Here is a 25,720-nt window from a genome sequence, read left to right as displayed (position 1 = left end):
ACCATCATTCAGAAAACAAAATATTGTGGGGAAAAAAAACCAGAAGACTATTATGTTACCTTTTTAAAGAAAATAGTTAAATGTGACTTCAATGTTTTTACTGTGCCAGAAGATGGAAGCATTTGAAATAATCTGTTTCTGTTGTCTATGAAATACAATATCATTTGTACTGATACTGGAAATTGGGAAAATCTATAAATAATTAAAAGTGAAATAACATTCAAAAGTAGAATCTTCATATAGCTGAAATATACTTAAATATAATACAAAAGTGATTTTTTTAGGATTTATTAGAAAGATCAGGAAGAATGACTTCTTACCTTGGTGAAGCTGTGTGGGAACCTAAAGTTATAGCTATTATCAACTGTATTAGTAGTCAACAGGTACGCCTTTTTTTTTTTACGTGTGGAATTCTCCACTGAAAAAAATCACATAAAAAAAAAAATTAAGAAAGGGATTTGAAAACATGTAAGTGGTAAAAAATGTTAAGCTTTTATAATGTGTTACATTTGTTAAACTGTTATAGATGAAGTAGAATAATAATTGTTTACCTAAAAATATTTATTTTTTTGTGAAGTGTACAAATTTCCCCTTTTGATGTCTGTAATGGTATGCCACTCGTATAATTTTCTTTGGTCACAAGCTAGAGTTAAAATGATGACCTGGTGAAGTCTTGTCATTTTATGGGACATCTTAATATCTGTTTTACCCCTCTATAGTCTGTTATTTATAACAAGTTTTAGGCTTGGTACTGATATGTCTTTTTCTTGCATCTGTGAAAGATTCCATGCTGCATTAGTTTTCAAAGTGTAGATTCATTTCAATATAGCCTTTTGTGCTGATATGGCATGAAGCAATCACCAATTAATCAATTAATCGATGGATTAAAGTGTATATATTATATATTCATATAGTTTGTTAAATCTGCCCAGTATGATTTTATGTTAATTGCATCATTTGATAACTCTGCGTATCATAGTTTTGATAGAAATTTGTAGTGTTTGAAATCCTCTTTGAGAAATACAATGTAAGAATTGTCAGAAGTTATGAAAAGATTTTTTAGAGTCATGTGCATTACTGTTCCTGTGGCTTTTAGGGTTTGTCAAAACTTTTTTTGATCAAATTTTGCCTGATTTTTATCAGTTTTTTGCTGACAATATGTATTGAGCAGATGTTATCCATCATATCATTTTATAATTTTCAGTACAAATGTGATTCAATCCTGGAGGTGATCAAATGTGCTCCTATACCATGGAGTAAAGAAATAAACAGTCTTGTCCAGCAAGCCCTTAAACTAGACCATGATTTGTAAGTTTTAAGTGTTAACTACTGTAAACAAACTTATTTGCACAAAATCTATGGTTATGGTCAACATATTTTGGAGTGATCCATATATGGTTATTTTTATTTATTTAAATTTGCTATTTATGTCCAATCAAGATTTTAAGGGGCAAACAGAATTGACTGTATGAATTGATTCAAAGGTTCACTTACTTCCAATAGAATTTCTGTTTGAATTTAGATCCATTAAACGCTGATACAGATTATTAGAAAGAAATATACAGAAAATTGTAAATGTAAAGTCAGTGACAAAAAATTGTTTTTGAGTTTTAGAAATTTGAGGTTTAAAAAAATTTAACAGTATTAATTAATAGATATTTATATATTTATAATACATTTATGAACTATATGTGTTCTTTAAATTCACATATTTCAATGATTTCTTTTATTCCAGAGTAAATGATATTAAAGAACAAGTCCATTTAATGGAGTTAAAAAATTTGATGCACAAATATAACCTGAAAAAGGAAGATATACCATCAGCTAATAACTGGGAGGTATTTAATAGTTTTTTTAAATCATTTATTATTTTTTGGAAAGTTTGCTATAGCTTGCTATTGCTACTTTCCATAGCCGTCGGCCTCAAACTTATGGTGACAGATTATCGCCACTTATTCTGATCTGAGATAATTTAGTACTAGTACTAGTGTTTGAATTCTGATTCTTGGAAGGTTCTTTTAAAATTTTGAGTAACTTCTCATTTGACTGAAAAGATAAGATTGAATTTTCACCGACGATTCAGATAAATTTAACTTCATTTTGAAAATGAGTATCTCAAACATTACTTCGCGGATCTGCCATACGCTGAAGAGAAAATCACAAGAAATCTACGCCGGATTGCGTCAGTTTCATTCATTAAAATTTCATGAATGAACATTTTCCGCTCTACTTTTACCTGTTTACTATGTACGTACGTAAACGTGGTAAAAGCCCGAGAGTATCGAAAAAATCGGGAATGATGTGACCAAGCCGTCGGATAATTGACTAGTGATAATCTTATTATGGTTTGTTATAACGAAACACAGGTGATAGAATATAAAATACTCGATAATTATATGTCTAATGTCTCAGGAATGGACGAGTACAGGTAAATACGGTACCGGCTTTCATAAAAAAAATTACTTTAAAATGCATTGTTTTTGTGTAAACATCAATCGAAAGGTTTTGATGCCAAAACTCATTTGAAAACTTTTAATTCCGTTATTTAAATACATTCCAATGTGGATATAAGGACCTTCACTCGTTCAGCATGCTCAAGTGGATCAAACTGACAGCAGAAAAACATTGACCCAACGACAATTCTTCTTCATTCTTCTTCCAATAATTTACATCATACCACGTCTGGTGTATTATCGCAAATTCGTATCATATAGCATCCATATTAAAAGCAACCGAGTCAGCATCTACTTCTTAGAATAACATAGCTCAGGGTATGAAGACAAGTGCTGTAGAAATGATAAAGGTTAATGAAATTATGATGTTGTGTACCCTTTGGCTAAAATGGCTGCATTTCACCTTAAAATTTATTTAGATTACAGGCAAACATGTGCATAGCATGCCCTATTTAAATAGAAATTCAATTGCTTTGTCATCCAAACACAGAGGCGATGATTACAATAATATATCAAACGAATGGCTTACAACAAAAATTTTATGAATCCAGCGTATATAAACTTTTTATTCCTGTGGTCATACTGCTGTTGTTATGCTCCCACCGTATTGAGTTTTATCCTTGTTCTTCTGTAAGTATGTACATTCTTCCCTTACTTATATAAGTACCTCCGTATATATCCAAAAAATCGTTTCTGTTCGCTTACTTTAGTTTGTCTTAACCAAATGTTATGAAACTTATACACAATTCTCACTACCACAAACACTGATCAAGTTTGAATTTTGGTGGATTTATTTTTACTGCTCTAGGGCTGTGCCTTGTTACAAATGAAACCAGATGCTCTGCAGGGCACAGCTTTATACGACCACAGAAGTTGAACCCTGAACAGTTGGGACAAGTATGGACACAACATTCAAGCTTGATACAGCTCTGAATTTGGATTGCGATCAAATCATTGACGTATAACATATTGGTTTCTGACACAAAACAAATGTCAAGATCTTACAATTCTATTGCGCAATACTGTATAGTTAGAATGAATACACAATGTTTATTAAACCATAATTCAGATCAAGTAAAAAATTTGGTAGTGTCACATTTACAGTTCTTGAGTTTATAACGTTAATGCTAGCGAAGACATCATTCGAGTGCCATGGACATGTTCCCTATTTTTGATCAAAGCCTTTAATATAAATTCACTTTCTTTACAGTTGTATTGATTTAAGTTACTGTAACTATCTGATTTATAAGTAAGGATGCAGTATTTTTTGTAAAGAACCAATGCTATCGAAAAGATTTCAAAGTATGAAAATGTATTAATGACTATGGGCCACATTAAAGGTCATCAATAATGAGAAATGTTTGTACCATATACATGTAGAAAGGCTTTAAAAGGCCCCGATATGAAACATGTGGAACAATTAAAAAAAAAGTACGTGTTAATTTACTAAAAACAAATATGAAGGACCTAAACCAATAGAAAAATACTAATTCACAGGCCCTTGAAGTTGACATGGCATGGATACTTAAAGAAATTAACAGAGCTTTCTGCATGTATCATGTGTATATTTCATTATTTTAGATCTTCAGTTTAACATTTTTGCAATCATGAGAAAATATCAAAACTTTTTATGATAAACATAAATAAAGTGATTTTTGATAATTACTGTCGAGTTAACGGTTTAGTTTAAAACATTAAACTGTGATGAAATACATATTTGAAATACTACATGTCTATAACCTTTTTGGAATAATACACAGCTATAGTTACAAACTTTCCAGAGGTGCTATCCAGCACTTTGATTAATAAACAGGCAGAGTTTTTATAACATCTATTCTTAGATGTATAAAGTTTTCTTCTTATCTTTGTGTCATAGACATAAAAAGACCTGACCTTTTCTTATGCAGAACATCAAGCTATAAAGGTCCCCAAAATGACTAGTGTTAAACAATTCAAACTGAAAAAAACAAAAGTCTAATCTATATTAAAATATACATATATTGTAGATTTCAAAACCTCCTGATCTTCATATATTATAGATGTTAGTGAAATATAATGTAAGTTGCCTTTAAGAATCTCGTGGACTTTATACATGTATTGTATATGTTTATGAATTATAATTTAAGTATCCTTTAAGAATCTCCTAAACTTTATACATGTATTGTAGATGCTGATGTACTATATATTGAGCCAGAACACAACAGACAGTATAGAGGATGCCTTTAATGTAATGAAGGGATACGATGTGATACTCACCCAGGATCTTCATGTGTTTAGAATGAGACATTTGATCAAACATGGCATGGTAAAATAATTTGTTATTACTCTGGAAGAGGTTCCTTGCATGGGACAGACACATGAATATGTGGCTGTGTTAAACCACAATTTAAGATCTCTGCAGTTTTTCCTGTACAGCTTTCTATATAAAAAAAAAGACTGATATATTATCATCACATAGGTAATATTTCAGAAAATTTAGAATAATTTAGAAACTGCTTGATTTTTGCAAATGATTCTAAAATTTTATATGTTAGATGAAAAATGAACAAATTCCAATGTCCTACTCATAATATGTCTGAATGTTAATAATTAACATTGGATTTGGGGTAATCAATTTAAGAAAATAAGGGAGGATAGATACCAACCTGAACCATAGGTAAAAAGATTAATTAAAATTGGATTATTTTCATTTTTTTACAATTTTACCAAAATTGCTAGAGTGATAACTAAATACATGTACTTGTTTCAAAATGTTTTCTATGAATTGATGGAATTTTCTATGGAGTATTTTCTCTGTATCAAATATAAAAATAATGGATTTTTTCTATATTATCATAAATGTGTGTATTGTATCCAACATTGATTGAAACTTATTTGTCATTTGTAGATTTAAGCATGTTCTATGTGTAAAGTTGATATTAATTGTAGTTTCTGTATTTCAGGTAAATGAATGTATTGACCTACTAAAGACCTTAACTGGGAATGAGAGATTGGAATGTGGACATAGAATTGTGGATTATGTCAAAGTTATACTGAATGACACTGTAGAACTAGATGTCAAGGTCAGTATATAGATAGGTCACTGTAAAACTAGATGTCAAGGTCAGTATAAAGACAGGTTAATGAATGTATTGACTTACTGAAGACCTTAACTGGGAATGAGAGATTAGAATGTGCACATAGAATTGTGGATTATGTCAAAGTTATACTGAATGACACTGTAGAACTAGATGTCAAAGTCAGTATAAGACAGGTCACTGTTAAACTAGATGTCAAGGTCAGTATACAGACAGGTCACTGTAAAACTAGATGTCAAGGTCAGTATATAGACAGCCCAATGAAGGTTTTTTTCTCAGATTTGCCATTGATAAAAATGAATGAGGTTTCCTTATGATATTGTCTTAATAAAGCAGGGTTTTATACTGGTTTTCACATCCATTAATCAGTATTGCTGTTTCATTGGTTTGTTGTCTGTCCGAACTTTTTAAATAAATGCCACTCTTATTTTATCTTATTGAAATGAATGATTTATTAGTTTCTAATATTTTTTCTCATCCAGGAAGCCCATGTGTCATTTTTTTTTCAAATTTATTTGTCACATGACAGTGTCCAATTGTGGTGACCCATTGCTTCAATATGCATTTTTTGTTGATTTTCTGCATTAGAATTTTTAAAGACTAGCAGTGCAAAATACCCTTTACTTACAACACAAAATATCTCTATGTGACCCAAAGGTCACGTAGGATATTAGAAATTTGGGGATTTTTTTCTCTTAAAAAATCTATATAAAGTGCTTTTTGTTTTTCTTCTTCTAGGAACAACACAAAAAGAAAACATTGTTTACAGAGGCAGGAAGTTACATTATCAAACTTATTGTTGACTTTGAGGAAGGTATATACATTAAAAGGTTCCAGTGAAAAAAAAGTTAATTGAACTGTTATAGCAAAGAATGATTAAAAAAATCTCATATATCCTGTTTAAGCCTTGTGAATAATATTCTAACAACTTGTTAATGAAAATCATTTTTGAAATGAGAAAACAAATTTGATGATATTGTTATTGAACTTTAAATCATAGATTTCATGGCATAAAAGTATCCATGTAAATAGACTTCAAATTTCTATTTAGAGTAAAAAATTCTGTATAAATTATTTTGCAGATTACATGAAGTCAAATGAACTAAGAAATCTTCTGTTGGTCTTGCAGAGTTTACTGGCTCTTCAGGTAGAAACCCAAGTTTATTGTTTTGCTCGTATTAAATGTTTTAAAAGTGGATGTTATCATGCTTATATTTGCCTCAATTCTATCTCACATGCAATAAATATCCTGTCTGTTGCAACAAGTGTATCTTTTTTTTCTTGCAACATTACCTCAGTTGTTGCACATTTAAAAAAAAAATGCAATTAGATATTTTGGATTTATTTTCTGCTACAACATTTTATTAATCTGACAATTATTTGTCTTTTTTTTGTTTGTTTTTTTTTTTTGTGGCAAAGATTCAAGGTTATTATACGTTAGTTCTTTGAAAGTCTGAATTTACATTACTTTCAAGCGTACTGGTACTTTTAACACTTACATTAATCATGATTATATAAAACCATGATTTGTTTTATTGTTCAGAAAGAGTATGACCAGTATATAACCATAGATCAGTACTGTGATGTAAACATCAGGACCAAACTACTGGTTACCTATGCCAAACAGTTCTTCATTAAGAGAGAGTCTAAGAAGGTAAGTAGTTATTAAACAGGTACTCAGAAAGAGTATGACCAGTATATAACCATAGATCAGTACTGTGATGTAAACATCAGGACCAAACTACTGGTTACCTATGCCAAACAGTTCTTCATTAAGAGAGAGTCTAAGAAGGTAAGTAGTTATTAAACGGGTACTTGTACCAGTATATAACCATTGATCAGTACTGTGATGTTAATATCAGGACCAAACTACTGGTTACCTATGCCAAACAGTTCTTCATTAAGAGAGAGTCTAAGAAGGTAAGTAGTTATTAAACGGGTACTTGTACCAGTATATAACCATTGATCAGTACTGTGATGTTAATATCAGGACCAAACTACTGGTTACCTATGCCAAACAGTTCTTCATTAAAAGAGAGTCTAAGAAGGTAAGTAGTTATTAAACGGGTACTTGTACCAGTATATAACCATTGATCAGTACTGTGATGTAAATATCAGGACCAAACTACTGGTTACCTATGCCAAACAGTTCTTCATTAAGAGAGAGTCTAAGAAGGTAAGTTGTTATTAAACAGGTACTCGTACCAGTACATAACCATAGATCAGTACTGTGATGTAAATATCAGGACCAAACTACTGGTTACCTATGCCAAACAGTTCTTCATTAAAAGGGAGTCTAAGAAGGTAAGTAGTTATTAAACAGGTACTTGTACCAATATATAACCATTGATCAGTACTGTGATGTAAATATCAGGACCAAACTACTGGTTACCTATGCCAAACAGTTCTTCATTAAGAGGGAATCTAAGAAGGTAAGTAGTTATTAAACAGGTGCTGGTACCAGTATATAACCATAGATCAGTACTGTGATGTAAATATCAGGACCAAACTACTGGTTACCTATGCCAAACAGTTCTTCATTAAAAGGGAGTCTAAGAAGGTAAGTAGTTATTAAACAGGTACTTGTACCAATATATAACCATTGATCAGTACTGTGATGTAAATATCAGGACCAAACTACTGGTTACCTATGCCAAACAGTTCTTCATTAAGAGAGAGTCTAAGAAGGTAAGTAGTTATTAAACAGGTACTCAGAAAGAGTATGACCAGTATATAACCATAGATCAGTACTGTGATGTTAATATCAGGACCAAACTACTGGTTACCTATGCCAAACAGTTCTTCATTAAAAGAGAGTCTAAGAAGGTAAGTAGTTATTAAACAGGTACTCGTACCAGTATATAACCATAGATCAGTACTGTGATGTAAATATCAGGACCAAACTACTGGTTACCTATGCCAAACAGTTCTTCATTAAAAGGGAGTCTAAGAAGGTAAGTAGTTATTAAACAGGTACTTGTACCAATATATAACCATTGATCAGTACTGTGATGTAAATATCAGGACCAAACTACTGGTTACCTATGCCAAACAGTTCTTCATTAAGAGAGAGTCTAAGAAGGTAAGTAGTTATTAAACAGGTACTCAGAAAGAGTATGACCAGTATATAACCATAGATCAGTACTGTGATGTAAATATCAGGACCAAACTACTGGTTACCTATGCCAAACAGTTCTTCATTAAAAGGGAGTCTAAGAAGGTAAGTAGTTATTAAACAGGTACTTGTACCAATATATAACCATTGATCAGTACTGTGATGTAAATATCAGGACCAAACTACTGGTTACCTATGCCAAACAGTTCTTCATTAAGAGGGAATCTAAGAAGGTAAGTAGTTATTAAACAGGTGCTGGTACCAGTACATAACCATAGTTCAGTACTGTGATGTCAATATCAGGACCAAACTACTGGTTACCTATGCCAAACAGTTCTTCATTAAAAGGGAGTCTAAGAAGGTAAGTAGTTATTAAACAGGTAGTCGTACCAGTACATAACCATAGATCAGTACTGTGATGTAAATATCAGGACCAAACTACTGGTTACCTATGCCAAACAGTTCTTCATTAAGAGGGAATCTAAGAAGGTAAGTAGTTATTAAACGGGTACTTGTACCAGTAAATAACCATTGATCAGTACTGTGATGTAAACATCAGGACCAAACTACTGGTTACCTATGCCAAACAGTTCTTCATTAAGAGAGAGTCTAAGAAGGTAAGTTGTTATTAAACAGGTACTCGTACCAGTACATAACCATAGATCAGTACTGTGATGTAAATATCAGGACCAAACTACTGGTTACCTATGCCAAACAGTTCTTCATTAAAAGGGAGTCTAAGAAGGTAAGTAGTTATTAAACAGGTAGTCGTACCAGTACATAACCATAGATCAGTACTGTGATGTAAATATCAGGACCAAACTACTGGTTACCTATGCCAAACAGTTCTTCATTAAGAGGGAATCTAAGAAGGTAAGTAGTTATTAAACAGGTGCTGGTACCAGTATATAACCATAGATCAGTACTGTGATGTAAATATCAGGACCAAACTACTGGTTACCCATGCCAAACAGTTCTTCATTAAGAGAGAGTCTAAGAAGGTAAGTTGTTATTAAACAGGTACTCGTACCAGTATATAACCATTGATCAGTACTGTGATGTCAATATCAGGACCAAACTACTGGTTACCTATGCCAAACAGTTCTTCATTAAAAGGGAGTCTAAGAAGGTAAGTAGTTATTAAACAGGTAGTCGTACCAGTACATAACCATAGATCAGTACTGTGATGTAAATATCAGGACCAAACTACTGGTTACCTATGCCAAACAGTTCTTCATTAAGAGGGAATCTAAGAAGGTAAGTAGTTATTAAACGGGTACTTGTACCAGTAAATAACCATTGATCAGTACTGTGATGTAAACATCAGGACCAAACTACTGGTTACCTATGCCAAACAGTTCTTCATTAAGAGAGAGTCTAAGAAGGTAAGTAGTTATTAAACAGGTACTCAGAAAGAGTATGACCAGTATATAACCATAGATCAGTACTGTGATGTTAATATCAGGACCAAACTACTGGTTACCTATGCCAAACAGTTCTTCATTAAGAGAGAGTCTAAGAAGGTAAGTAGTTATTAAACAGGTACTCGTACCAATATATAACCATTGATCAGTACTGTGATGTCAATATCAGAACCAAACTACTGGTTACCTATGCCAAACAGTTCTTCATTAAGAGAGAGTCTAAGAAGGTAAGTAGTTATTAAACAGGTGCTGGTACCAGTACATAACCATAGATCAGTACTGTGATGTTAATATCAGGACCAAACTACTGGTTACCCATGCCAAACAGTTCTTCATTAAGAGAGAGTCTAAGAAGGTAAGTTGTTATTAAACAGGTACTCGTACCAGTATATAACCATAGATCAGTACTGTGATGTTAATATCAGGACCAAACTACTGGTTACCTATGCCAAACAGTTCTTCATTAAAAGAGAATCTAAGAAGGTAAGCAGTTATTAAACAGGTACTCGTACCAGTACATAACCATAGATCAGTACTGTGATGTTAATATCAGGACCAAACTACTGGTTACCCATGCCAAACAGTTCTTCATTAAGAGGGAATCTAAGAAGGTAAGTAGTTATTAAACAGGTACTCGTACCAGTACATAACCATAGATCAGTACTGTGATTTTAATATCAGAACCAAACTACTGGTTACCCATGCCAAACAGTTCTTCATTAAGAGAGAGTATAAGAAGGTAAGTAGTTATTAAACAGGTACTCGTACCAGTACATAACCATAGATCAGTACTGTGATGTTAATATCAGGACCAAACTACTGGTTACCTATGCCAAACAGTTCTTCATTAAGAGAGAGTCTAAGAAGGTAAGTAGTTATTAAACAGGTACTCGTACCAGTACATAACCATAGATCAGTACTGTGATGTTAATATCAGGACCAAACTACTGGTTACCTATGCCAAACAGTTCTTCATTAAGAGAGAGTCTAAGAAGGTAAGTTGTTATTAAACAGGTATTCAGAAGGAAAAAACTATTAAAATAGTGAAGTAAGATAGTATGAACTCTACTAGCAGTTTCTATAAAATGACTTATGATTTTCAAATTTGAATATGTTGTTACTTCTGACAAAATTGAGTTCATGTTCAAAATTGATGATTTTCACTTATAAGGTCCTTGATGCAATGGAAAATGGTACTTTATTTAAGTGAATGAGTCACTAAAAAAACAAAAACAAAAAAAAGACCAAGTTAGAAAAATCAGGTAACAACTGTTTATTTGAGTAACTGCTAGAATTCAAGTGAAAACCTCAATCATTTGTGTATTTTTTTTTGTATTTCAGGAAGAAGCAAGCAAAACAAAAGTTTTCAGGTAAATTTAAAATGTAATTCTAAATAAAAATAATGTTGAGGTTAAAATTCATCAAAACAGTCGAATACTTAACCTTGGGAGAATACATTTAAATTTGAGGTTCACCTATAACCAATATCATTGGTAACCCACAAAAAAAAACATGAATTCACAGTATACTAGAAATGCTTCATTACAAGTTGTATCTCAGAACAGTAAATAAAAAAAAGAATTAAAAACGGACAAAAATTATAATGTTTAACTGAAGTTCTGTAAGATACTGCCATTAAGTGTGAGGAAATAAATCCTTTCCTTATCAGGGTTTATAAGATGACACCTACCATCAATACCTATATTGGCACCATTGCTATGAATAGAAATTTAAAAAGGTGATTCTTTTATTATGCATTGGAACTGTAAGAGCCATAAAACTCAATGGAATATCTAGTTAATTTAAGGGCATGTTTATTCATTTTACAGGTTAGCAGATATTTTACAAATCTCCCATGTAAAGATTCAAGGACAACTTGCAATAGAAGCTGCAAAGACAGGCGGAATTCAGACTGCATTGAAATACTGCAAGTAAGGATGATTAAGATTGTACTATAGAGAACACACAATAAGATTTGAACACCAAATTGTACCATAGTATCATGAATGAACCAAACAGCTTAATCTCTTGTGGACAGTTGTCTCATTGGCAATCATACCACATCTTCTTTTTCATAACATATCTGAATATCTTATATATTAGGTAATGAAACTATTAGATAATGTTATGCATATGCTAACACTATACATACCTGTCACTATTTGCGTAGAAATTTTGAAAGAGCAATTTTGTCCACAATTTGAAATAAATTAAATCAATTTACAATTGCTTTAGGTTTATTAAAGTATGAATAAGCAAATTAACAACATAAAAATACTTTTGAAGAAAAATGAGGGCTATCTTGCTCATAAAACCCCCATGGCCATTTTGAAATGTTGGCAGGTCTGACTATACTATTGATAATGTATCAGACACTGTTCCAGAAGATATTGTCACATGGACAGTCAACATGTAGATTTCATAAAACAATCAGAACTATTATATTTCTTTCAGTATGTTACTTGAGTCTGACCGTACAGAGGAGACTGCAGAGACATTATACAGTGTAGCTCTGTCATTCCTAAAACTGCAAGCTGACTCAGAGAACTGTGACCTGACAGCTGGACAACTTAGAAGTTTACCTGAAGTTACATACATGCTGACATCAGAAGCATTAGTTGTATGTAGTGGTCATTCAGGTATGACTAAATGATAATTGGAATTGAAGTTGTCATGTAAATAGAGTTCTGAAACCACTGGAAATTTAAGGATGCTATATTAAGTGGCCATTCGGAAGAATTTTAAAGGGATTCCTTGACACAATTATGAATAACACAAATGCCAACTTTTGATGATTCTTTGTTAAAATATCTTTGATAGTTTTTGTAATTTTAAGAAAGTAAAATTGAGAATGGAAATGGGGAATGTGTCAAAGAGACAACAACCCGACCAAATGAAAAAACAACAGCAGAAGGTCACTAACAGGTCTTCAATGTAGCGAGAAATTCCCGCACCCAGAGGCGTCCTTCAGCTGGCCCCTAAACAAATATATACTAGTTCAGTGATAATGAATACATTTGAATAAATGACTTATATAACTGTATGTGAATGTTTTCAGATTTGTTTATGAAGTGTTTAGATTTAAACAAAGCAGCATCATTAGCATTATCTGTAAGTCAGCAATGTGAAGCAGGAGAATATAGTATATGTGAACAGGTATAAACTATGTATACTTATACACTTCTGTTTTTTTAAGATTGGTTACTGACTATTGTTCAAAATTATTTTTTTTTTTTTTTATTGGATTGCAGATTATTGTAATTTTAGAGAAAAAAAAATTTTTCAATAAATATTGTATAGTGATTTTTTTAGGAAATTTATGATAGAAACAAAGAAGTTTTCGATCTTGTTGTTAGAACAGTCTTGTTTTTTAATAACACTTCTGATAGAAGAGTAAAGAAGTCCCATTTGATTTGAGTTTTCTTCTTCTCTTAATATGTTTTAATGTATCTTACTACAAATTTGTTGTATATAACAATTGCTTTGGTTAAAAAAAAATGAATGTCTAAATGAAATGGAATTGTTTGTAGGAGGAGGAAATGAACCAAGAGAAGATAACTCCTTCTGTAGAAATGGTTTCTGATTGGATGTCAGACAGCATGTTTAAAGAAGATGCACTTGTGATGAATTCCACTGTCATTCTACCATTCATCTCACAATATTGTGTGTGTCATCCAACTATTGGTATGTTTCTGTGAAACCTTGTATGGTATACATACATTAATTAGCATTGTTCTGAGATCAACTATATTTGATATTTATCCAAATGGGTTGATTTGATATTGACCACGTTTACATGATTCAATGGTTACCTTGAAATTTGTTATGATTAAGACAGTTTTTGTGATACTTTAAGTAATAAATCAACTGTATGTGGTATATTAAATGGTTGTAAGGTGAATAATTCATTCTTGTAGTGCTAATTTGACTTAACTGATTTCATGGTTTATTGATTCACATTTAGTTTCCACAGTTAGATCAGTTTCTCAGATACTATAGGTAAAAGGATAGTATATTTTGTATATAAATGGTTGTATGGTACACATATTTGTCTGAAAAAATTATCATTTGACCAAAACCTCATTTTCTTGTTTCATGGCAAACTTCTAATAATAACTTATGGAAAACTAATCAACTTATTGCTATAAATGGTTTGAAATGATCTGTATTTTTTTCTGTTTAAGATGAGACTACAGAGGATACAGAATGCATTGAAAAGTTGACAAATTCTGTCAAACCTGTATTGAGCTACCTAAAGGATAATAGCCACATACAGTTAGCTTACCAAACTCTACTTCATATGTTATACACTGTTCATCAGATATCATTAGTAAATCAAATGGGAATCCAGCTTGTTAATGAGGTATGTTACTGTAGATATTATAACTTACCAGACTCTACTGTATATGTTATACACTGTTCATCAGATATCATTAGTAAATCAAATGGGAATCCAGCTTGTTAATGAGGTATGTTACTGTAGATATTATAACTTACCAGACTCTACTTTATATGTTATACACTGTTCATCAGATATCATTAGTTAATCAGATGGGAATCCAGCTTGTTAATGAGGTATGTTACTGTAGATATTATAACTTACCAGACTCTACTGTATATGTTATACACTGTTCATCAGATATCATTAGTAAATCAAATGGGAATCCAGCTTGTTAATGAGGTATGTTACTGTAGATATTATAACTTACCAGACTCTACTTCATATGTTATACACTGTTCATCAGATATCATTAGTAAATCAAATGGGAATCCAGCTTGTTAATGAGGTATGTTACTGTAGATATTATAACTTACCAGACTCTACTTTATATGTTATACACTGTTCATCAGATATCATTAGTTAATCAGATGGGAATCCAGCTTGTTAATGAGGTATGTTACTGTAGATATTATAACTTACCAGACTCTACTTCATATGTTATACACTGTTCATCAGATATCATTAGTAAATCAAATGGGAATCCAGCTTGTTAATGAGGTATGTTACTGTAGATATTATAACTTACCAGACTCTACTTTATATGTTATACACTGTTCATCAGATATCATTAGTTAATCAGATGGGAATCCAGCTTGTTAATGAGGTATGTTACTGTAGATATTATAACTTACCAGACTCTACTGTATATGTTATACACTGTTCATCAGATATCATTAGTTAATCAGATGGGAATCCAGCTTGTTAATGAGGTATGTTACTGTAGATATTATAACTTACCAGACTCTACTGTATATGTTATACACTGTTCATCAGATATCATTAGTTAATCAGATGGGAATCCAGCTTGTTAATGAGGTATGTTTCTGTAGATATTATAACTTACCAGACTCTACTTTATATGTTATACACTGTTCATTAGATATCATTAGTTAATCAGATGGGAATCCAGCTTGTTAATGAGGTATGTTACTGTAGATATTATAACTTACCAGACTCTACTTTATATGTTATACACTGTTCATCAGATATCATTAGTTAATCAGATGGGAATCCAGCTTGTTAATGAGGTATGTTACTGTAGATATTATAACTTACCAAACTCTACTTTATATGTTATACACTGTTCATCAGATATCATTAGTTAATCAGATGGGAATCCAGCTTGTTAATGAGGTACGTTACTGTAAATATCATAACTTACCAGACTCTACTTTATATGTTATACACTGTTCATCAGATATCATTAGTTAATCAGATGGGAATCCAGCTTGTTAATGAGGTATGTTACTGTAGATATTATAACTTACCAGACTCTACTTTATATGTTATACACTGTTCATCAGATATCATTAGTTAATCAGATGGGAATCCAGCTTGTTAATGAGGTATGTTACTGTAGATATTATAACTTACCAAACTCTACTTTATATGTTATACACTGTTCATCAGATATCATTAGTAAATCAGATGGGAATCCAGCTTGTTAATGAGGTATGTTACTGTAGATATTATAACTTACCAAACTCTACTTTATATGTTATACACTGTTCATTAGATATCATTAGTTAATCAGATGGGAATCCAGCTTGTTAATGAGGTATGTTACTGTAGATTTTATAACTTACCAGACTCTACTTTATATGTTATACACTGTTCATCAGATATCATTAGTTAATCAGATGGGAATCCAGCTTGTTAATGAGGTATGTTACTGTAGATATTATAACTTACCAGACTCTACTGTATATGTTATACACTGTTCATCAGATATCATTAGTTAATCAGATGGGAATCCAGCTTGTTAATGAGGTATGTTACTGTAGATATTATAACTTACCAAACTCTACTTTATATGTTATACACTGTTCATCAGATATCATTAGTAAATCAAATGGGAATGCAGCTTGTTAATGAGGTATGTTACTGTAGATATTATAACTTACCAGACTCTACTGTATATGTTATACACTGTTCATCAGATATCATTAGTCAATCAGATGGGAATCCAGCTTGTTAATGAGGTATGTTACTGTAGATATTATAACTTACCAGACTCTACTTCTTATGTTATACACTGTTCATCAGATATCATTAGTAAATCAAATGGGAATCCAGCTTGTTAATGAGGTATGTTACTGTAGATATTATAACTTACCAGACTCTACTGTATATGTTATACACTGTTCATCAGATATCATTAGTTAATCAGATGGGAATCCAGCTTGTTAATGAGGTATGTTACTGTAGATATTATAACTTACCAAACTCTACTTTATATGTTATACACTGTTCATCAGATATCATTAGTTAATCAGATGGGAATTCAGCTTGTTAATGAGGTATGTTACTGTAGATATTATAACTTACCAGACTCTACTTTATATGTTATACACTGTTCATCAGATATCATTAGTTAATCAGATGGGAATCCAGCTTGTTAATGAGGTATGTTACTGTAGATATTATAACTTACCAGACTCTACTTTATATGTTATACACTGTTCATCAGATATCATTAGTTAATCAGATGGGAATCCAGCTTGTTAATGAGGTACGTTACTGTAAATATCATAACTTACCAGACTCTACTTTATATGTTATACACTGTTCATCAGATATCATTAGTTAATCAGATGGGAATCCAGCTTGTTAATGAGGTATGTTACTGTAGATATTATAACTTACCAGACTCTACTTTATATGTTATACACTGTTCATCAGATATCATTAGTAAATCAAATGGGAATCCAGTTTGTTAATGAGGTATGTTACTGTAGATATTATAACTTACCAGACTCTACTTTATATGTTATACACTGTTCATCAGATATCATTAGTTAATCAGATGGGAATCCAGCTTGTTAATGAGGTATGTTTCTGTAGATATTATAACTTACCAGACTCTACTGTATATGTTATACACTGTTCATCAGATATCATTAGTTAATCAGATGGGAATCCAGCTTGTTAATGAGGTATGTTTCTGTAGATATTATAACTTACCAAACTCTACTTTATATGTTATACACTGTTCATCAGATATCATTAGTTAATCAGATGGGAATCCAGCTTGTTAATGAGGTATGTTTCTGTAGATATTATAACTTACCAGACTCTACTTCTTATGTTATACACTGTTCATCAGATATCATTAGTAAATCAAATGGGAATCCAGCTTGTTAATGAGGTATGTTACTGTAGATATTATAACTTACCAGACTCTACTTTATATGTTATACACTGTTCATCAGATATCATTAGTTAATCAGATGGGAATCCAGCTTGTTAATGAGGTATGTTACTGTAGATATTATAACTTACCAAACTCTACTTTATATGTTATACACTGTTCATCAGATATCATTAGTAAATCAGATGGGAATCCAGCTTGTTAATGAGGTATGTTACTGTAGATATTATAACTTACCAGACTCTACTTTATATGTTATACACTGTTCATCAGATATCATTAGTTAATCAGATGGGAATCCAGCTTGTTAATGAGGTATGTTACTGTAGATATTATAACTTACCAGACTCTACTTTATATGTTATACACTGTTCATCAGATATCATTAGTTAATCAGATGGGAATCCAGCTTGTTAATGAGGTATGTTACTGTAGATATTATAACTTACCAGACTCTACTTTATATGTTATACACTGTTCATCAGATATCATTAGTTAATCAGATGGGAATCCAGCTTGTTAATGAGGTATGTTACTGTAGATATTATAACTTACCAGACTCTACTTTATATGTTATACACTGTTCATCAGATATCATTAGTAAATCAAAAGGGAATCCAGCTTGTTAATGAGGTATGTTACTGTAGATATTATAACTTACCAGACTCTACTGTATATGTTATACACTGTTCATCAGATATCATTAGTAAATCAAATGGGAATCCAGCTTGTTAATGAGGTATGTTACTGTAGATATTATAACTTACCAGACTCTACTGTATATGTTATACACTGTTCATCCGATATCATTAGTTAATCAAATGAGAATCCAACTAGTGATTGAGGTATGCTTCTGTAGATATAATAGCTAATGAGGGTCATATAGATATAAAGATAAAAAAAAAATAATGTTACTGTAGTCATGATAGCCTACATGTATGTGAATCTGTATGATGAGAATATAGTGCAAATATTTAACATTATGTTTCCCGTATCTACATTTTATATGTTTATGATGTTACTTTGTACCTTTATATGGGCGCCTTAGATATAGGTTTTGAATATAAAAGTAATACAACGCAAAGTAATAGAAACTTTTTTTTTTGTTCAATACATTTTGGTGCAGTGACCAGTAGTATAGTTCATGTGGACATGATATCTTTAGTGAGTCAGTTGAACAAACAAATTTTAACCGTAAAGATATAATACAAAAACAGCTCTTGTTCATAAAAGGGACAGGATATACCAAAGGGACATCAAATACTCATAAGACAAAGAAGAAAAAAGTTACAATGCCATGGTCATGACTTACAAATATGACTTTTTCTATACTATTTCATTACCATTTCTTATACATATGTTTCAAATGAACTTTTTCTCATTTCATTACAGACAATAAGTGAAATTATGACAGAGAAGAAAAATGATTTGGAAGGAATTGTTAAAACATCTACACCTCTGATAAAAGAATTTACTACTGGTGTTTTGATGAAAGTTAGTCACTTAATTTTATCTCTGTGATACAATAATAAACTGTGACCATGATGTCACAAATTACCATGTGTACATAAAAACAAGATATCAAGTTCTATGTTAAATGTAGTATTTTTTATATGTTACAAATTAAAAAATCCTTTGAATAATTTGTTGAAATGAATGATTGATTTTTAACTGATTTTTTGTTGTTGCTATACTTGGTACATTTTTGCTAAGTTTAATACTCTTGAGGCCTATCTATTGAAAAATCTTAATCAAAACTTATGTTATATTACTTATTATTCATATGTATGTATGTGTGTGAACTTTTTGTGTGTGTCTGAACATATCACAGAAACTGTTTAAGATCAAGACTAAATGATAAGACTGTCATATTTATTTATTTTAAGATATTTAGCAATAACTTTAAAGACCACCACCTAGCCCTAGCCTATGTATTGAGTGGTACAAAGAGAGATGGACAGGAAGCTGTGTTGAGGATTATCAAAACATCTGGACATAACTATAGAAGACTAAGGGTAATCTGTTTGATCAGTATTTTTTTGATTTTACGTTTTTTGTATGGGAATAGCTAATTTCTTATCTATGATAAACTACTGTAAATTCAGAAATTATTGCGAGGTTTTTATTATTGCGAATAATGCGACAAAGTTGTAAACGCAATAATTAAAACTCGCATTTTGTAATATTTTAACTGAATTAAGCATGACTTTTCTCAAAACCGCAAAAATTAAAATCGCATCTAAGTTTAAAATGACAAAATCGCAATAATAAATGCACACAATAATTTCTGAATTTACGGTAGTGTGTTTCTGCATTTAGATGCCAGTTTTGCTGAATGGATAATTAATTCTTGTTGTCTTTCCTAATGAATACATGTTCTTCGATAATGGAAATGCACAATTTTGACTATCTAGTAGTCTCATTTACAACATTGAAATGAGAGCATATAGAAATATATGATAAAAAAAAAATACATATTATTTTCTTAATATAAATGATGTTTCATCCTTTGTTTTTTATGCCCCACCTACAATAGTAACGGGGCATAATGTTTTCTGGTCTGTGCGTTGGCCTGTTTGTTCGTTCATTAGTTTGTTCGTCCGTCCGGTTAAAGTTTTTGGTCGAGGTAGTTTTTGATGAAGTTGAAGTCCAATCAACCTGAAACTCAGTATACAAGTTCCTTATGATATGATCTTTCTAATTTTAATGCCAAATTAGAGTTCTGACTCCAATTTCACGGTCCACTGAACATAGAAAATGATAGTGCGAGTGGGGCATCCGTGTACTGGGGACACATTCTTGTTTTCATTGCTTTCTATTACTTCATTATGAATGCATTATTGATTTAAAATAAATACATAAAAGAATGACTTTTTCAGGCTATTTCATATGTTGGTATTGGTGCTGGGGAAATATACAAGGACCCTAATATCATTAACATGTGTCAAAGGTTAGAAGTCAATGCCAAATGGGGAAACAGACTGGCTAAAATAAAGGTAATTCTATAAATCAGTTGTTGTCTTACTTTGGTAATGCTGCTTTAGGTTTAAATATGACTTATCATCTATTGTCCAGAAAAATATATATACAAATTGATGACTCATTTTATACAAGACCTCTTTTTTGTAAGAAAAAAATAACTCATATATCAGTCAACTAAGCACTTAGACTTTTGAGTAAAGTTGAGATATATCTGCGAAGACTGTTTTTTCAAGAAACGTGTAAAAAGTGAATTATAAAAGATTTTATTACTGGTAATATATTTTTTATTTTACAGATTAGTTTTAAGGATGCTTTCCAGATGCCAGTAAGTGAGAAGGCCAAATTACTTCCTCAGGTGGCTCAGTCTTCAGGAGCTGACACAGAGTTGATCATAGACTTCTGCCAGTAAGATTTGTTTGTCATGTCATTCTGTATGCTTTAGTAACTTAGAGTCTTAAAGTGTGTGTACCTTGAAACAAGGAAAAGATGTTTTATTTCTATAATTTATTTCTATAACAATATATAAATTCACTGAGATACAGCATTATAAAGAATGTTATGTCCTTTTTCGTAAATGACTTAATAATCCATTGTTTTTTAGCTTCCATTTCATGGTTGATTATTTATAACAATAGTGTATTATATATGAGTCATATTCCATTGATATTTTATCTTATTTTTGATTTTTTTTAAACAATCTTTTTAGAGCCTTTGAAGTGGATACAGATGACGGTTTACTGATGTATCTGGAGCATGTATTTACTACAACAGAACATAGTTCTCTGTCAGGACAAGATGTCAAGAAGATACAGCTGAAGAAAGCTAAGACAGCTATAGATAGTATCCGTGACAAAGATACATTGTATGACAAGCTACGTAAACTGTTTTACAAGGTAAAATGACAATTATCTTGTTATATTAATTCCCAAAACTTAACTTTGATCTATTCTTAGAAGATTTATTTTTAAATTAATGTCTCTTATTAAGGAATAACAGTACTGTAGTTGAAGAGTTGCCACCGTCAATTGTAGATTTGAAGGTCGCAAATGCAGTTTTACTGGCGACGCGTGGCGGAGACAGTAAAACAGAGATTTGTGACTGTCAAATCAAAATTGACTGTGGCAACTCTTCAACTACAGTACTGTTATTCCAATTCTAATAGATTACAAAAAGAAAAATATGATAAAACTTGAAAAAATGTCTAGATTTGTCAAATAAAAAAAAATAAAAAAATTCATGAATGATTTTGGCACAAAGACGTCATGGCTAGACGTGACATCATACAAATGAAAACTCACAAACAGGAGGTTATAACATTACCTGTACGCTTCAAATTCGGATAAAATTACATTAAGACGGCGAATTCGAGGTAGGTGTTGTTTTATTTTCGATTATATAGTAGAAATCGAATATTTGTTGATTCATCAATTCAAAATGGCGGGTCCCTCCTTAGTTACGCCTGGTCAACTGTGGATTTGACGGCAACTTTTAGCCAATGAAAAATATTGTTACATCCAAATTGTTACTATTGATGTGTACATCTGTATCTTGATCATTTAAATGTTTACTGATTTTCACATGGCTATTTTAATATTATATCCCTACTCTTGGAGTAATGGCTTTATAACATTCATCTTGTTTGTTTGCCCAACAAATATTTGAAAAACAACTTGACAGTGATGAGGTGTAATTTTATGGACTCACTTCTTCTGTCAGACAGCTACTTCTTGATTTTGGATACTATGCATTTTTTTATGTGTTGCATTTTGTCACGTTTATCTCCATTACAAATAAAATAAAATTAATTAATATTTGTTCATCAGCTTTACAGTGATGAGTTGTCACTTTTTAGTGATTTTCAGATTGGTCAGACACCTATACTTGATGTTTGCCAATACTTTTTGAATTTTCCATTTAATTAATGTACTTATAATTTTTTATCACACATTTTTCTTTTACTATTGAACAAAATGACTTAATATCTGGTTTTGATGTAACTTGTAAGACATTTACTTCTCTTTTGTCGAGCCTTCGACTTTAGTCAAAAAAGCAAGACTAAGCGATCCTACATTCCGTCGGCAGCGGCGTCCACAAATATTCACTCTGTGGTTAAAGTTTTTGAAATTTTAAAAACTTTCTTAAACTACACTGGATTTCTAGCAAACTTGGACAGAAATTTCGTTTATGATCATAAGATAGTATCCAGAAGTAAATTTTGTAAAAATAAAATTCCATTTTTTCCGAATTTTACTAATATGTTAATAGTTTTTTTGCAGGAAAAAATTACATTCACTCTGTGGTTAAAGTTTTTAGAATTTTAATTACTTTCTTAAACTATCATGGGTTTGTACCAAACTTGGACAAAAGCTTGTTTATGATCATAAGATAGTATCCAGAAGTAAATTTTGTAAAAAAATAAATCCATTTTTTCTGTATTTTACTTTTAAATGGACTTAGATTTTCTTCCAGTTAACCATACATACATGTACAGTCTACAGTTGTTTTTAAAACATTTATTAGGTTCATATACTATCCTGGATTTTAACCAAACTTGGAAAGAAGCTTCTTACAATCAGAAGATTGGATATAGAGGAATATTTTTATTGAGTTTTTTCTTCATTTTTGTTGAGCCTGCGATTTACAGCAAAAGTAGGCGAGACCCTGGGTTCCGCTGAACCCTTACAAATTTTTTCTAATACTTTGAATTGTTAGACAGGGCATTTTGACACTTGCATTCTTGTTTCCTTTGAAATCCCCATAGTTCAGAACAACAATTACTTCATCAAGTGATCTCTCTGTGCTTTTAATTACAGACCGATCCGTATGATTATGAAAAATTAGATTTCTTGATGGAAGAAATGAGAAGAATAAATGATACAACAGAAAGCGAAAAGGTAACTACATTTTTTATTTTATGCATTTTATATTTTTTAGCAGGTCAAGGTCTTTCTGGCTTGAAAGACTGTTTGAGCTTTTGCCAGCGCTTGTGGTCTGTCATAGGCTATTTCATATATGGAATTATACAAAACAAATCTGGATACTCAATTTGGAGTTTATACCTCGGAAAAGTGAATAAGCAAGTTTTGGTTAATATTTTGAAAGATGAAGTTTACCCATTTTTTGCATGTTTATCAAAAACTAGAAGCAATCAAAATAAGCAAATTAAGATCTTCAAGTAGCTGAAAAATGTAATACTGTACTAAATTTAAATATTGCCATTAATTTAAAATTTATTTCTTTGACTTCCATGTAATAAATTTTGAACAGGACTGAACTGTTTCCCTTTATGAAATCTTTTTGTTTATTATTGAATTCTTGTCCATTACATTACAATTAATTTGTTACAGCATGCTAAAGTGTTATTTTACCTGAAGCAGTACAAGAGAAGAGCACCACCAAGTGAATTTGAAATTAACTATAGGCATAAAAAAGATAATGAAGAGGTAAGCATTGGCTTTGTATTATATTTCACTGATAAATTTAATATAAAATTGAGAATGTAAATGGGAAATGTGTCAAAGATACAACAACCTTACCAAACGGGAAAAAGCAATCAAAGGCAACCAATGGGTCTTCAACACAGCTTGAAAATCCAGCACCTGAAGGCGTGCTGCAGCTGACCCCTTAACAAAAATGTATACTAGTTCAGTGATAATGGAGGCCACTTAATATTTGGACTAAGCACTCTATTGCACATACATTAACTAGTTTTCAGAACATTGAATTTGAAAGAAATTAGAACTATAACAGTGTAGATACATCTTACATTTATTAGCCTGACTTTTTATCATATTATATGTACTTAGAGAAAGAACTGGAATGAACTTTACTTTCCGTTATAGATGAAGATTATGACTGATTCCCTGCCCCCCTACAGTAGTACCAGGATTCCATTACATCCACTCTTAGATGGACATAATGCTTGGAAAATCATAGGTATGTATACATTAATAACTATGAAAGATGTAAAAAAAATCATGAAGGGAGCTTTTGTTAAAAGAAACAACTTTGATATCGATATGGCCTTCTAAACAATATGAATTGAAATGGGTATACATGAATCAGAAAACCCATGAATATATACTTATATACTCATTGTTGAAGGCTGTACGGTGACCTATAGTTGTTAATGTTTGTGTCATTTTGGTCTTTTGTGGATAGTTGTCTCATTGGCAATCATACCACATCTTCTTTTTTATATTATAAGTTCAATTTATTAAAAGGATCTATAATTTCTTAATTGTTCTTGTCTTGACAGTACAAGAAGGTCTCTGGAAAGTAAAAGCTCAAAAACTTAAGATTTAATAAAAAAAAAAATGTTAACCACTACATTGTGTGTTCTTGTCTGTGCCTGCATGTGTTCATCCGTCTGTCACGCTTCAGGTTAAAGTTTTTGGTAAAGGTAGTTTTTAATGAAGTTAAAGTCCAATCAACTTGAAACATAGTACACATGTTCTCTATGAAATGATCTTTCTAATTTTAATGCCAAATTAGAGTTTTTACCCCAAATTCATGGTCCCCTTAACATAGAAATTGATAGTGCGAGTGTGGCATCTGTGTACTGGGGACACATTCTTGTTAAACAAGTAAATTATCACTGTGCATAATAAAATGTTTTATTTTAAAGCTCCAGAACTGAGGAAAGATACAATTAGTAGTTGGCTCCCTGTTTCACAGTCACTGAAGGTAATGATAGAAAGGTTTAAGTTGGATAAGTGTCAATACTTGTACATGTTACTTGGAAATATAATTATAAAAATATGATGACTTTTTTTTTGCAGTTAATATTTAGATAAAGTCTGCAATTTATACATATAAGACATATGACATAAGACATCAATAACTTGATTTAACCTTCATAGAATTTTGTGAAAAATTTCTTTAGTTTTTGGCAGTCAACATAATGCTTTTAAACTGACAGCAACAATCTCGAGTGGGACACAGGTTCATTTTGAACCATTCTCAAAATTTATAATTTTAAGCATTCTTGTATGGCAAACAATTTGTTTAAGCTTCA

At 31.3% G+C, this 25,720-nt stretch overlaps 1 protein-coding gene across 2 annotated transcripts in view; it reads left to right on the top strand.

Annotated features, from left to right (window-relative positions):
• Positions 1–25,720, top strand: part of LOC134712083 (kinetochore-associated protein 1-like) — a 78,949-nt gene that overhangs the window by 30,575 nt on the left and 22,654 nt on the right. For both annotated transcript variants that reach the window (XM_063573235.1, XM_063573236.1), the window contains 23 exons: positions 285–383; positions 1,205–1,308; positions 1,736–1,838; positions 4,621–4,758; positions 5,396–5,515; positions 6,269–6,344; positions 6,613–6,677; positions 8,246–8,356; positions 11,411–11,439; positions 11,899–12,000; positions 12,524–12,708; positions 13,128–13,225; positions 13,600–13,753; positions 14,254–14,432; positions 19,114–19,215; positions 19,608–19,736; positions 20,601–20,717; positions 20,999–21,108; positions 21,410–21,596; positions 23,517–23,597; positions 24,051–24,146; positions 24,546–24,639; positions 25,331–25,389. In XM_063573235.1, the coding sequence (XP_063429305.1) occupies positions 285–383; positions 1,205–1,308; positions 1,736–1,838; positions 4,621–4,758; positions 5,396–5,515; positions 6,269–6,344; positions 6,613–6,677; positions 8,246–8,356; positions 11,411–11,439; positions 11,899–12,000; positions 12,524–12,708; positions 13,128–13,225; positions 13,600–13,753; positions 14,254–14,432; positions 19,114–19,215; positions 19,608–19,736; positions 20,601–20,717; positions 20,999–21,108; positions 21,410–21,596; positions 23,517–23,597; positions 24,051–24,146; positions 24,546–24,639; positions 25,331–25,389 (2,538 nt within the window). The remainder of the gene's footprint in view (positions 1–284; positions 384–1,204; positions 1,309–1,735; positions 1,839–4,620; positions 4,759–5,395; positions 5,516–6,268; positions 6,345–6,612; positions 6,678–8,245; positions 8,357–11,410; positions 11,440–11,898; positions 12,001–12,523; positions 12,709–13,127; positions 13,226–13,599; positions 13,754–14,253; positions 14,433–19,113; positions 19,216–19,607; positions 19,737–20,600; positions 20,718–20,998; positions 21,109–21,409; positions 21,597–23,516; positions 23,598–24,050; positions 24,147–24,545; positions 24,640–25,330; positions 25,390–25,720) is intronic.

This window comes from Mytilus trossulus, chromosome 3 (assembly GCF_036588685.1).
Source record: "Mytilus trossulus isolate FHL-02 chromosome 3, PNRI_Mtr1.1.1.hap1, whole genome shotgun sequence".
Lineage (NCBI taxonomy): Eukaryota > Metazoa > Mollusca > Bivalvia > Mytilida > Mytilidae > Mytilus > Mytilus trossulus.
This window is presented reverse-complemented; position numbering and strand designations above follow the sequence as displayed.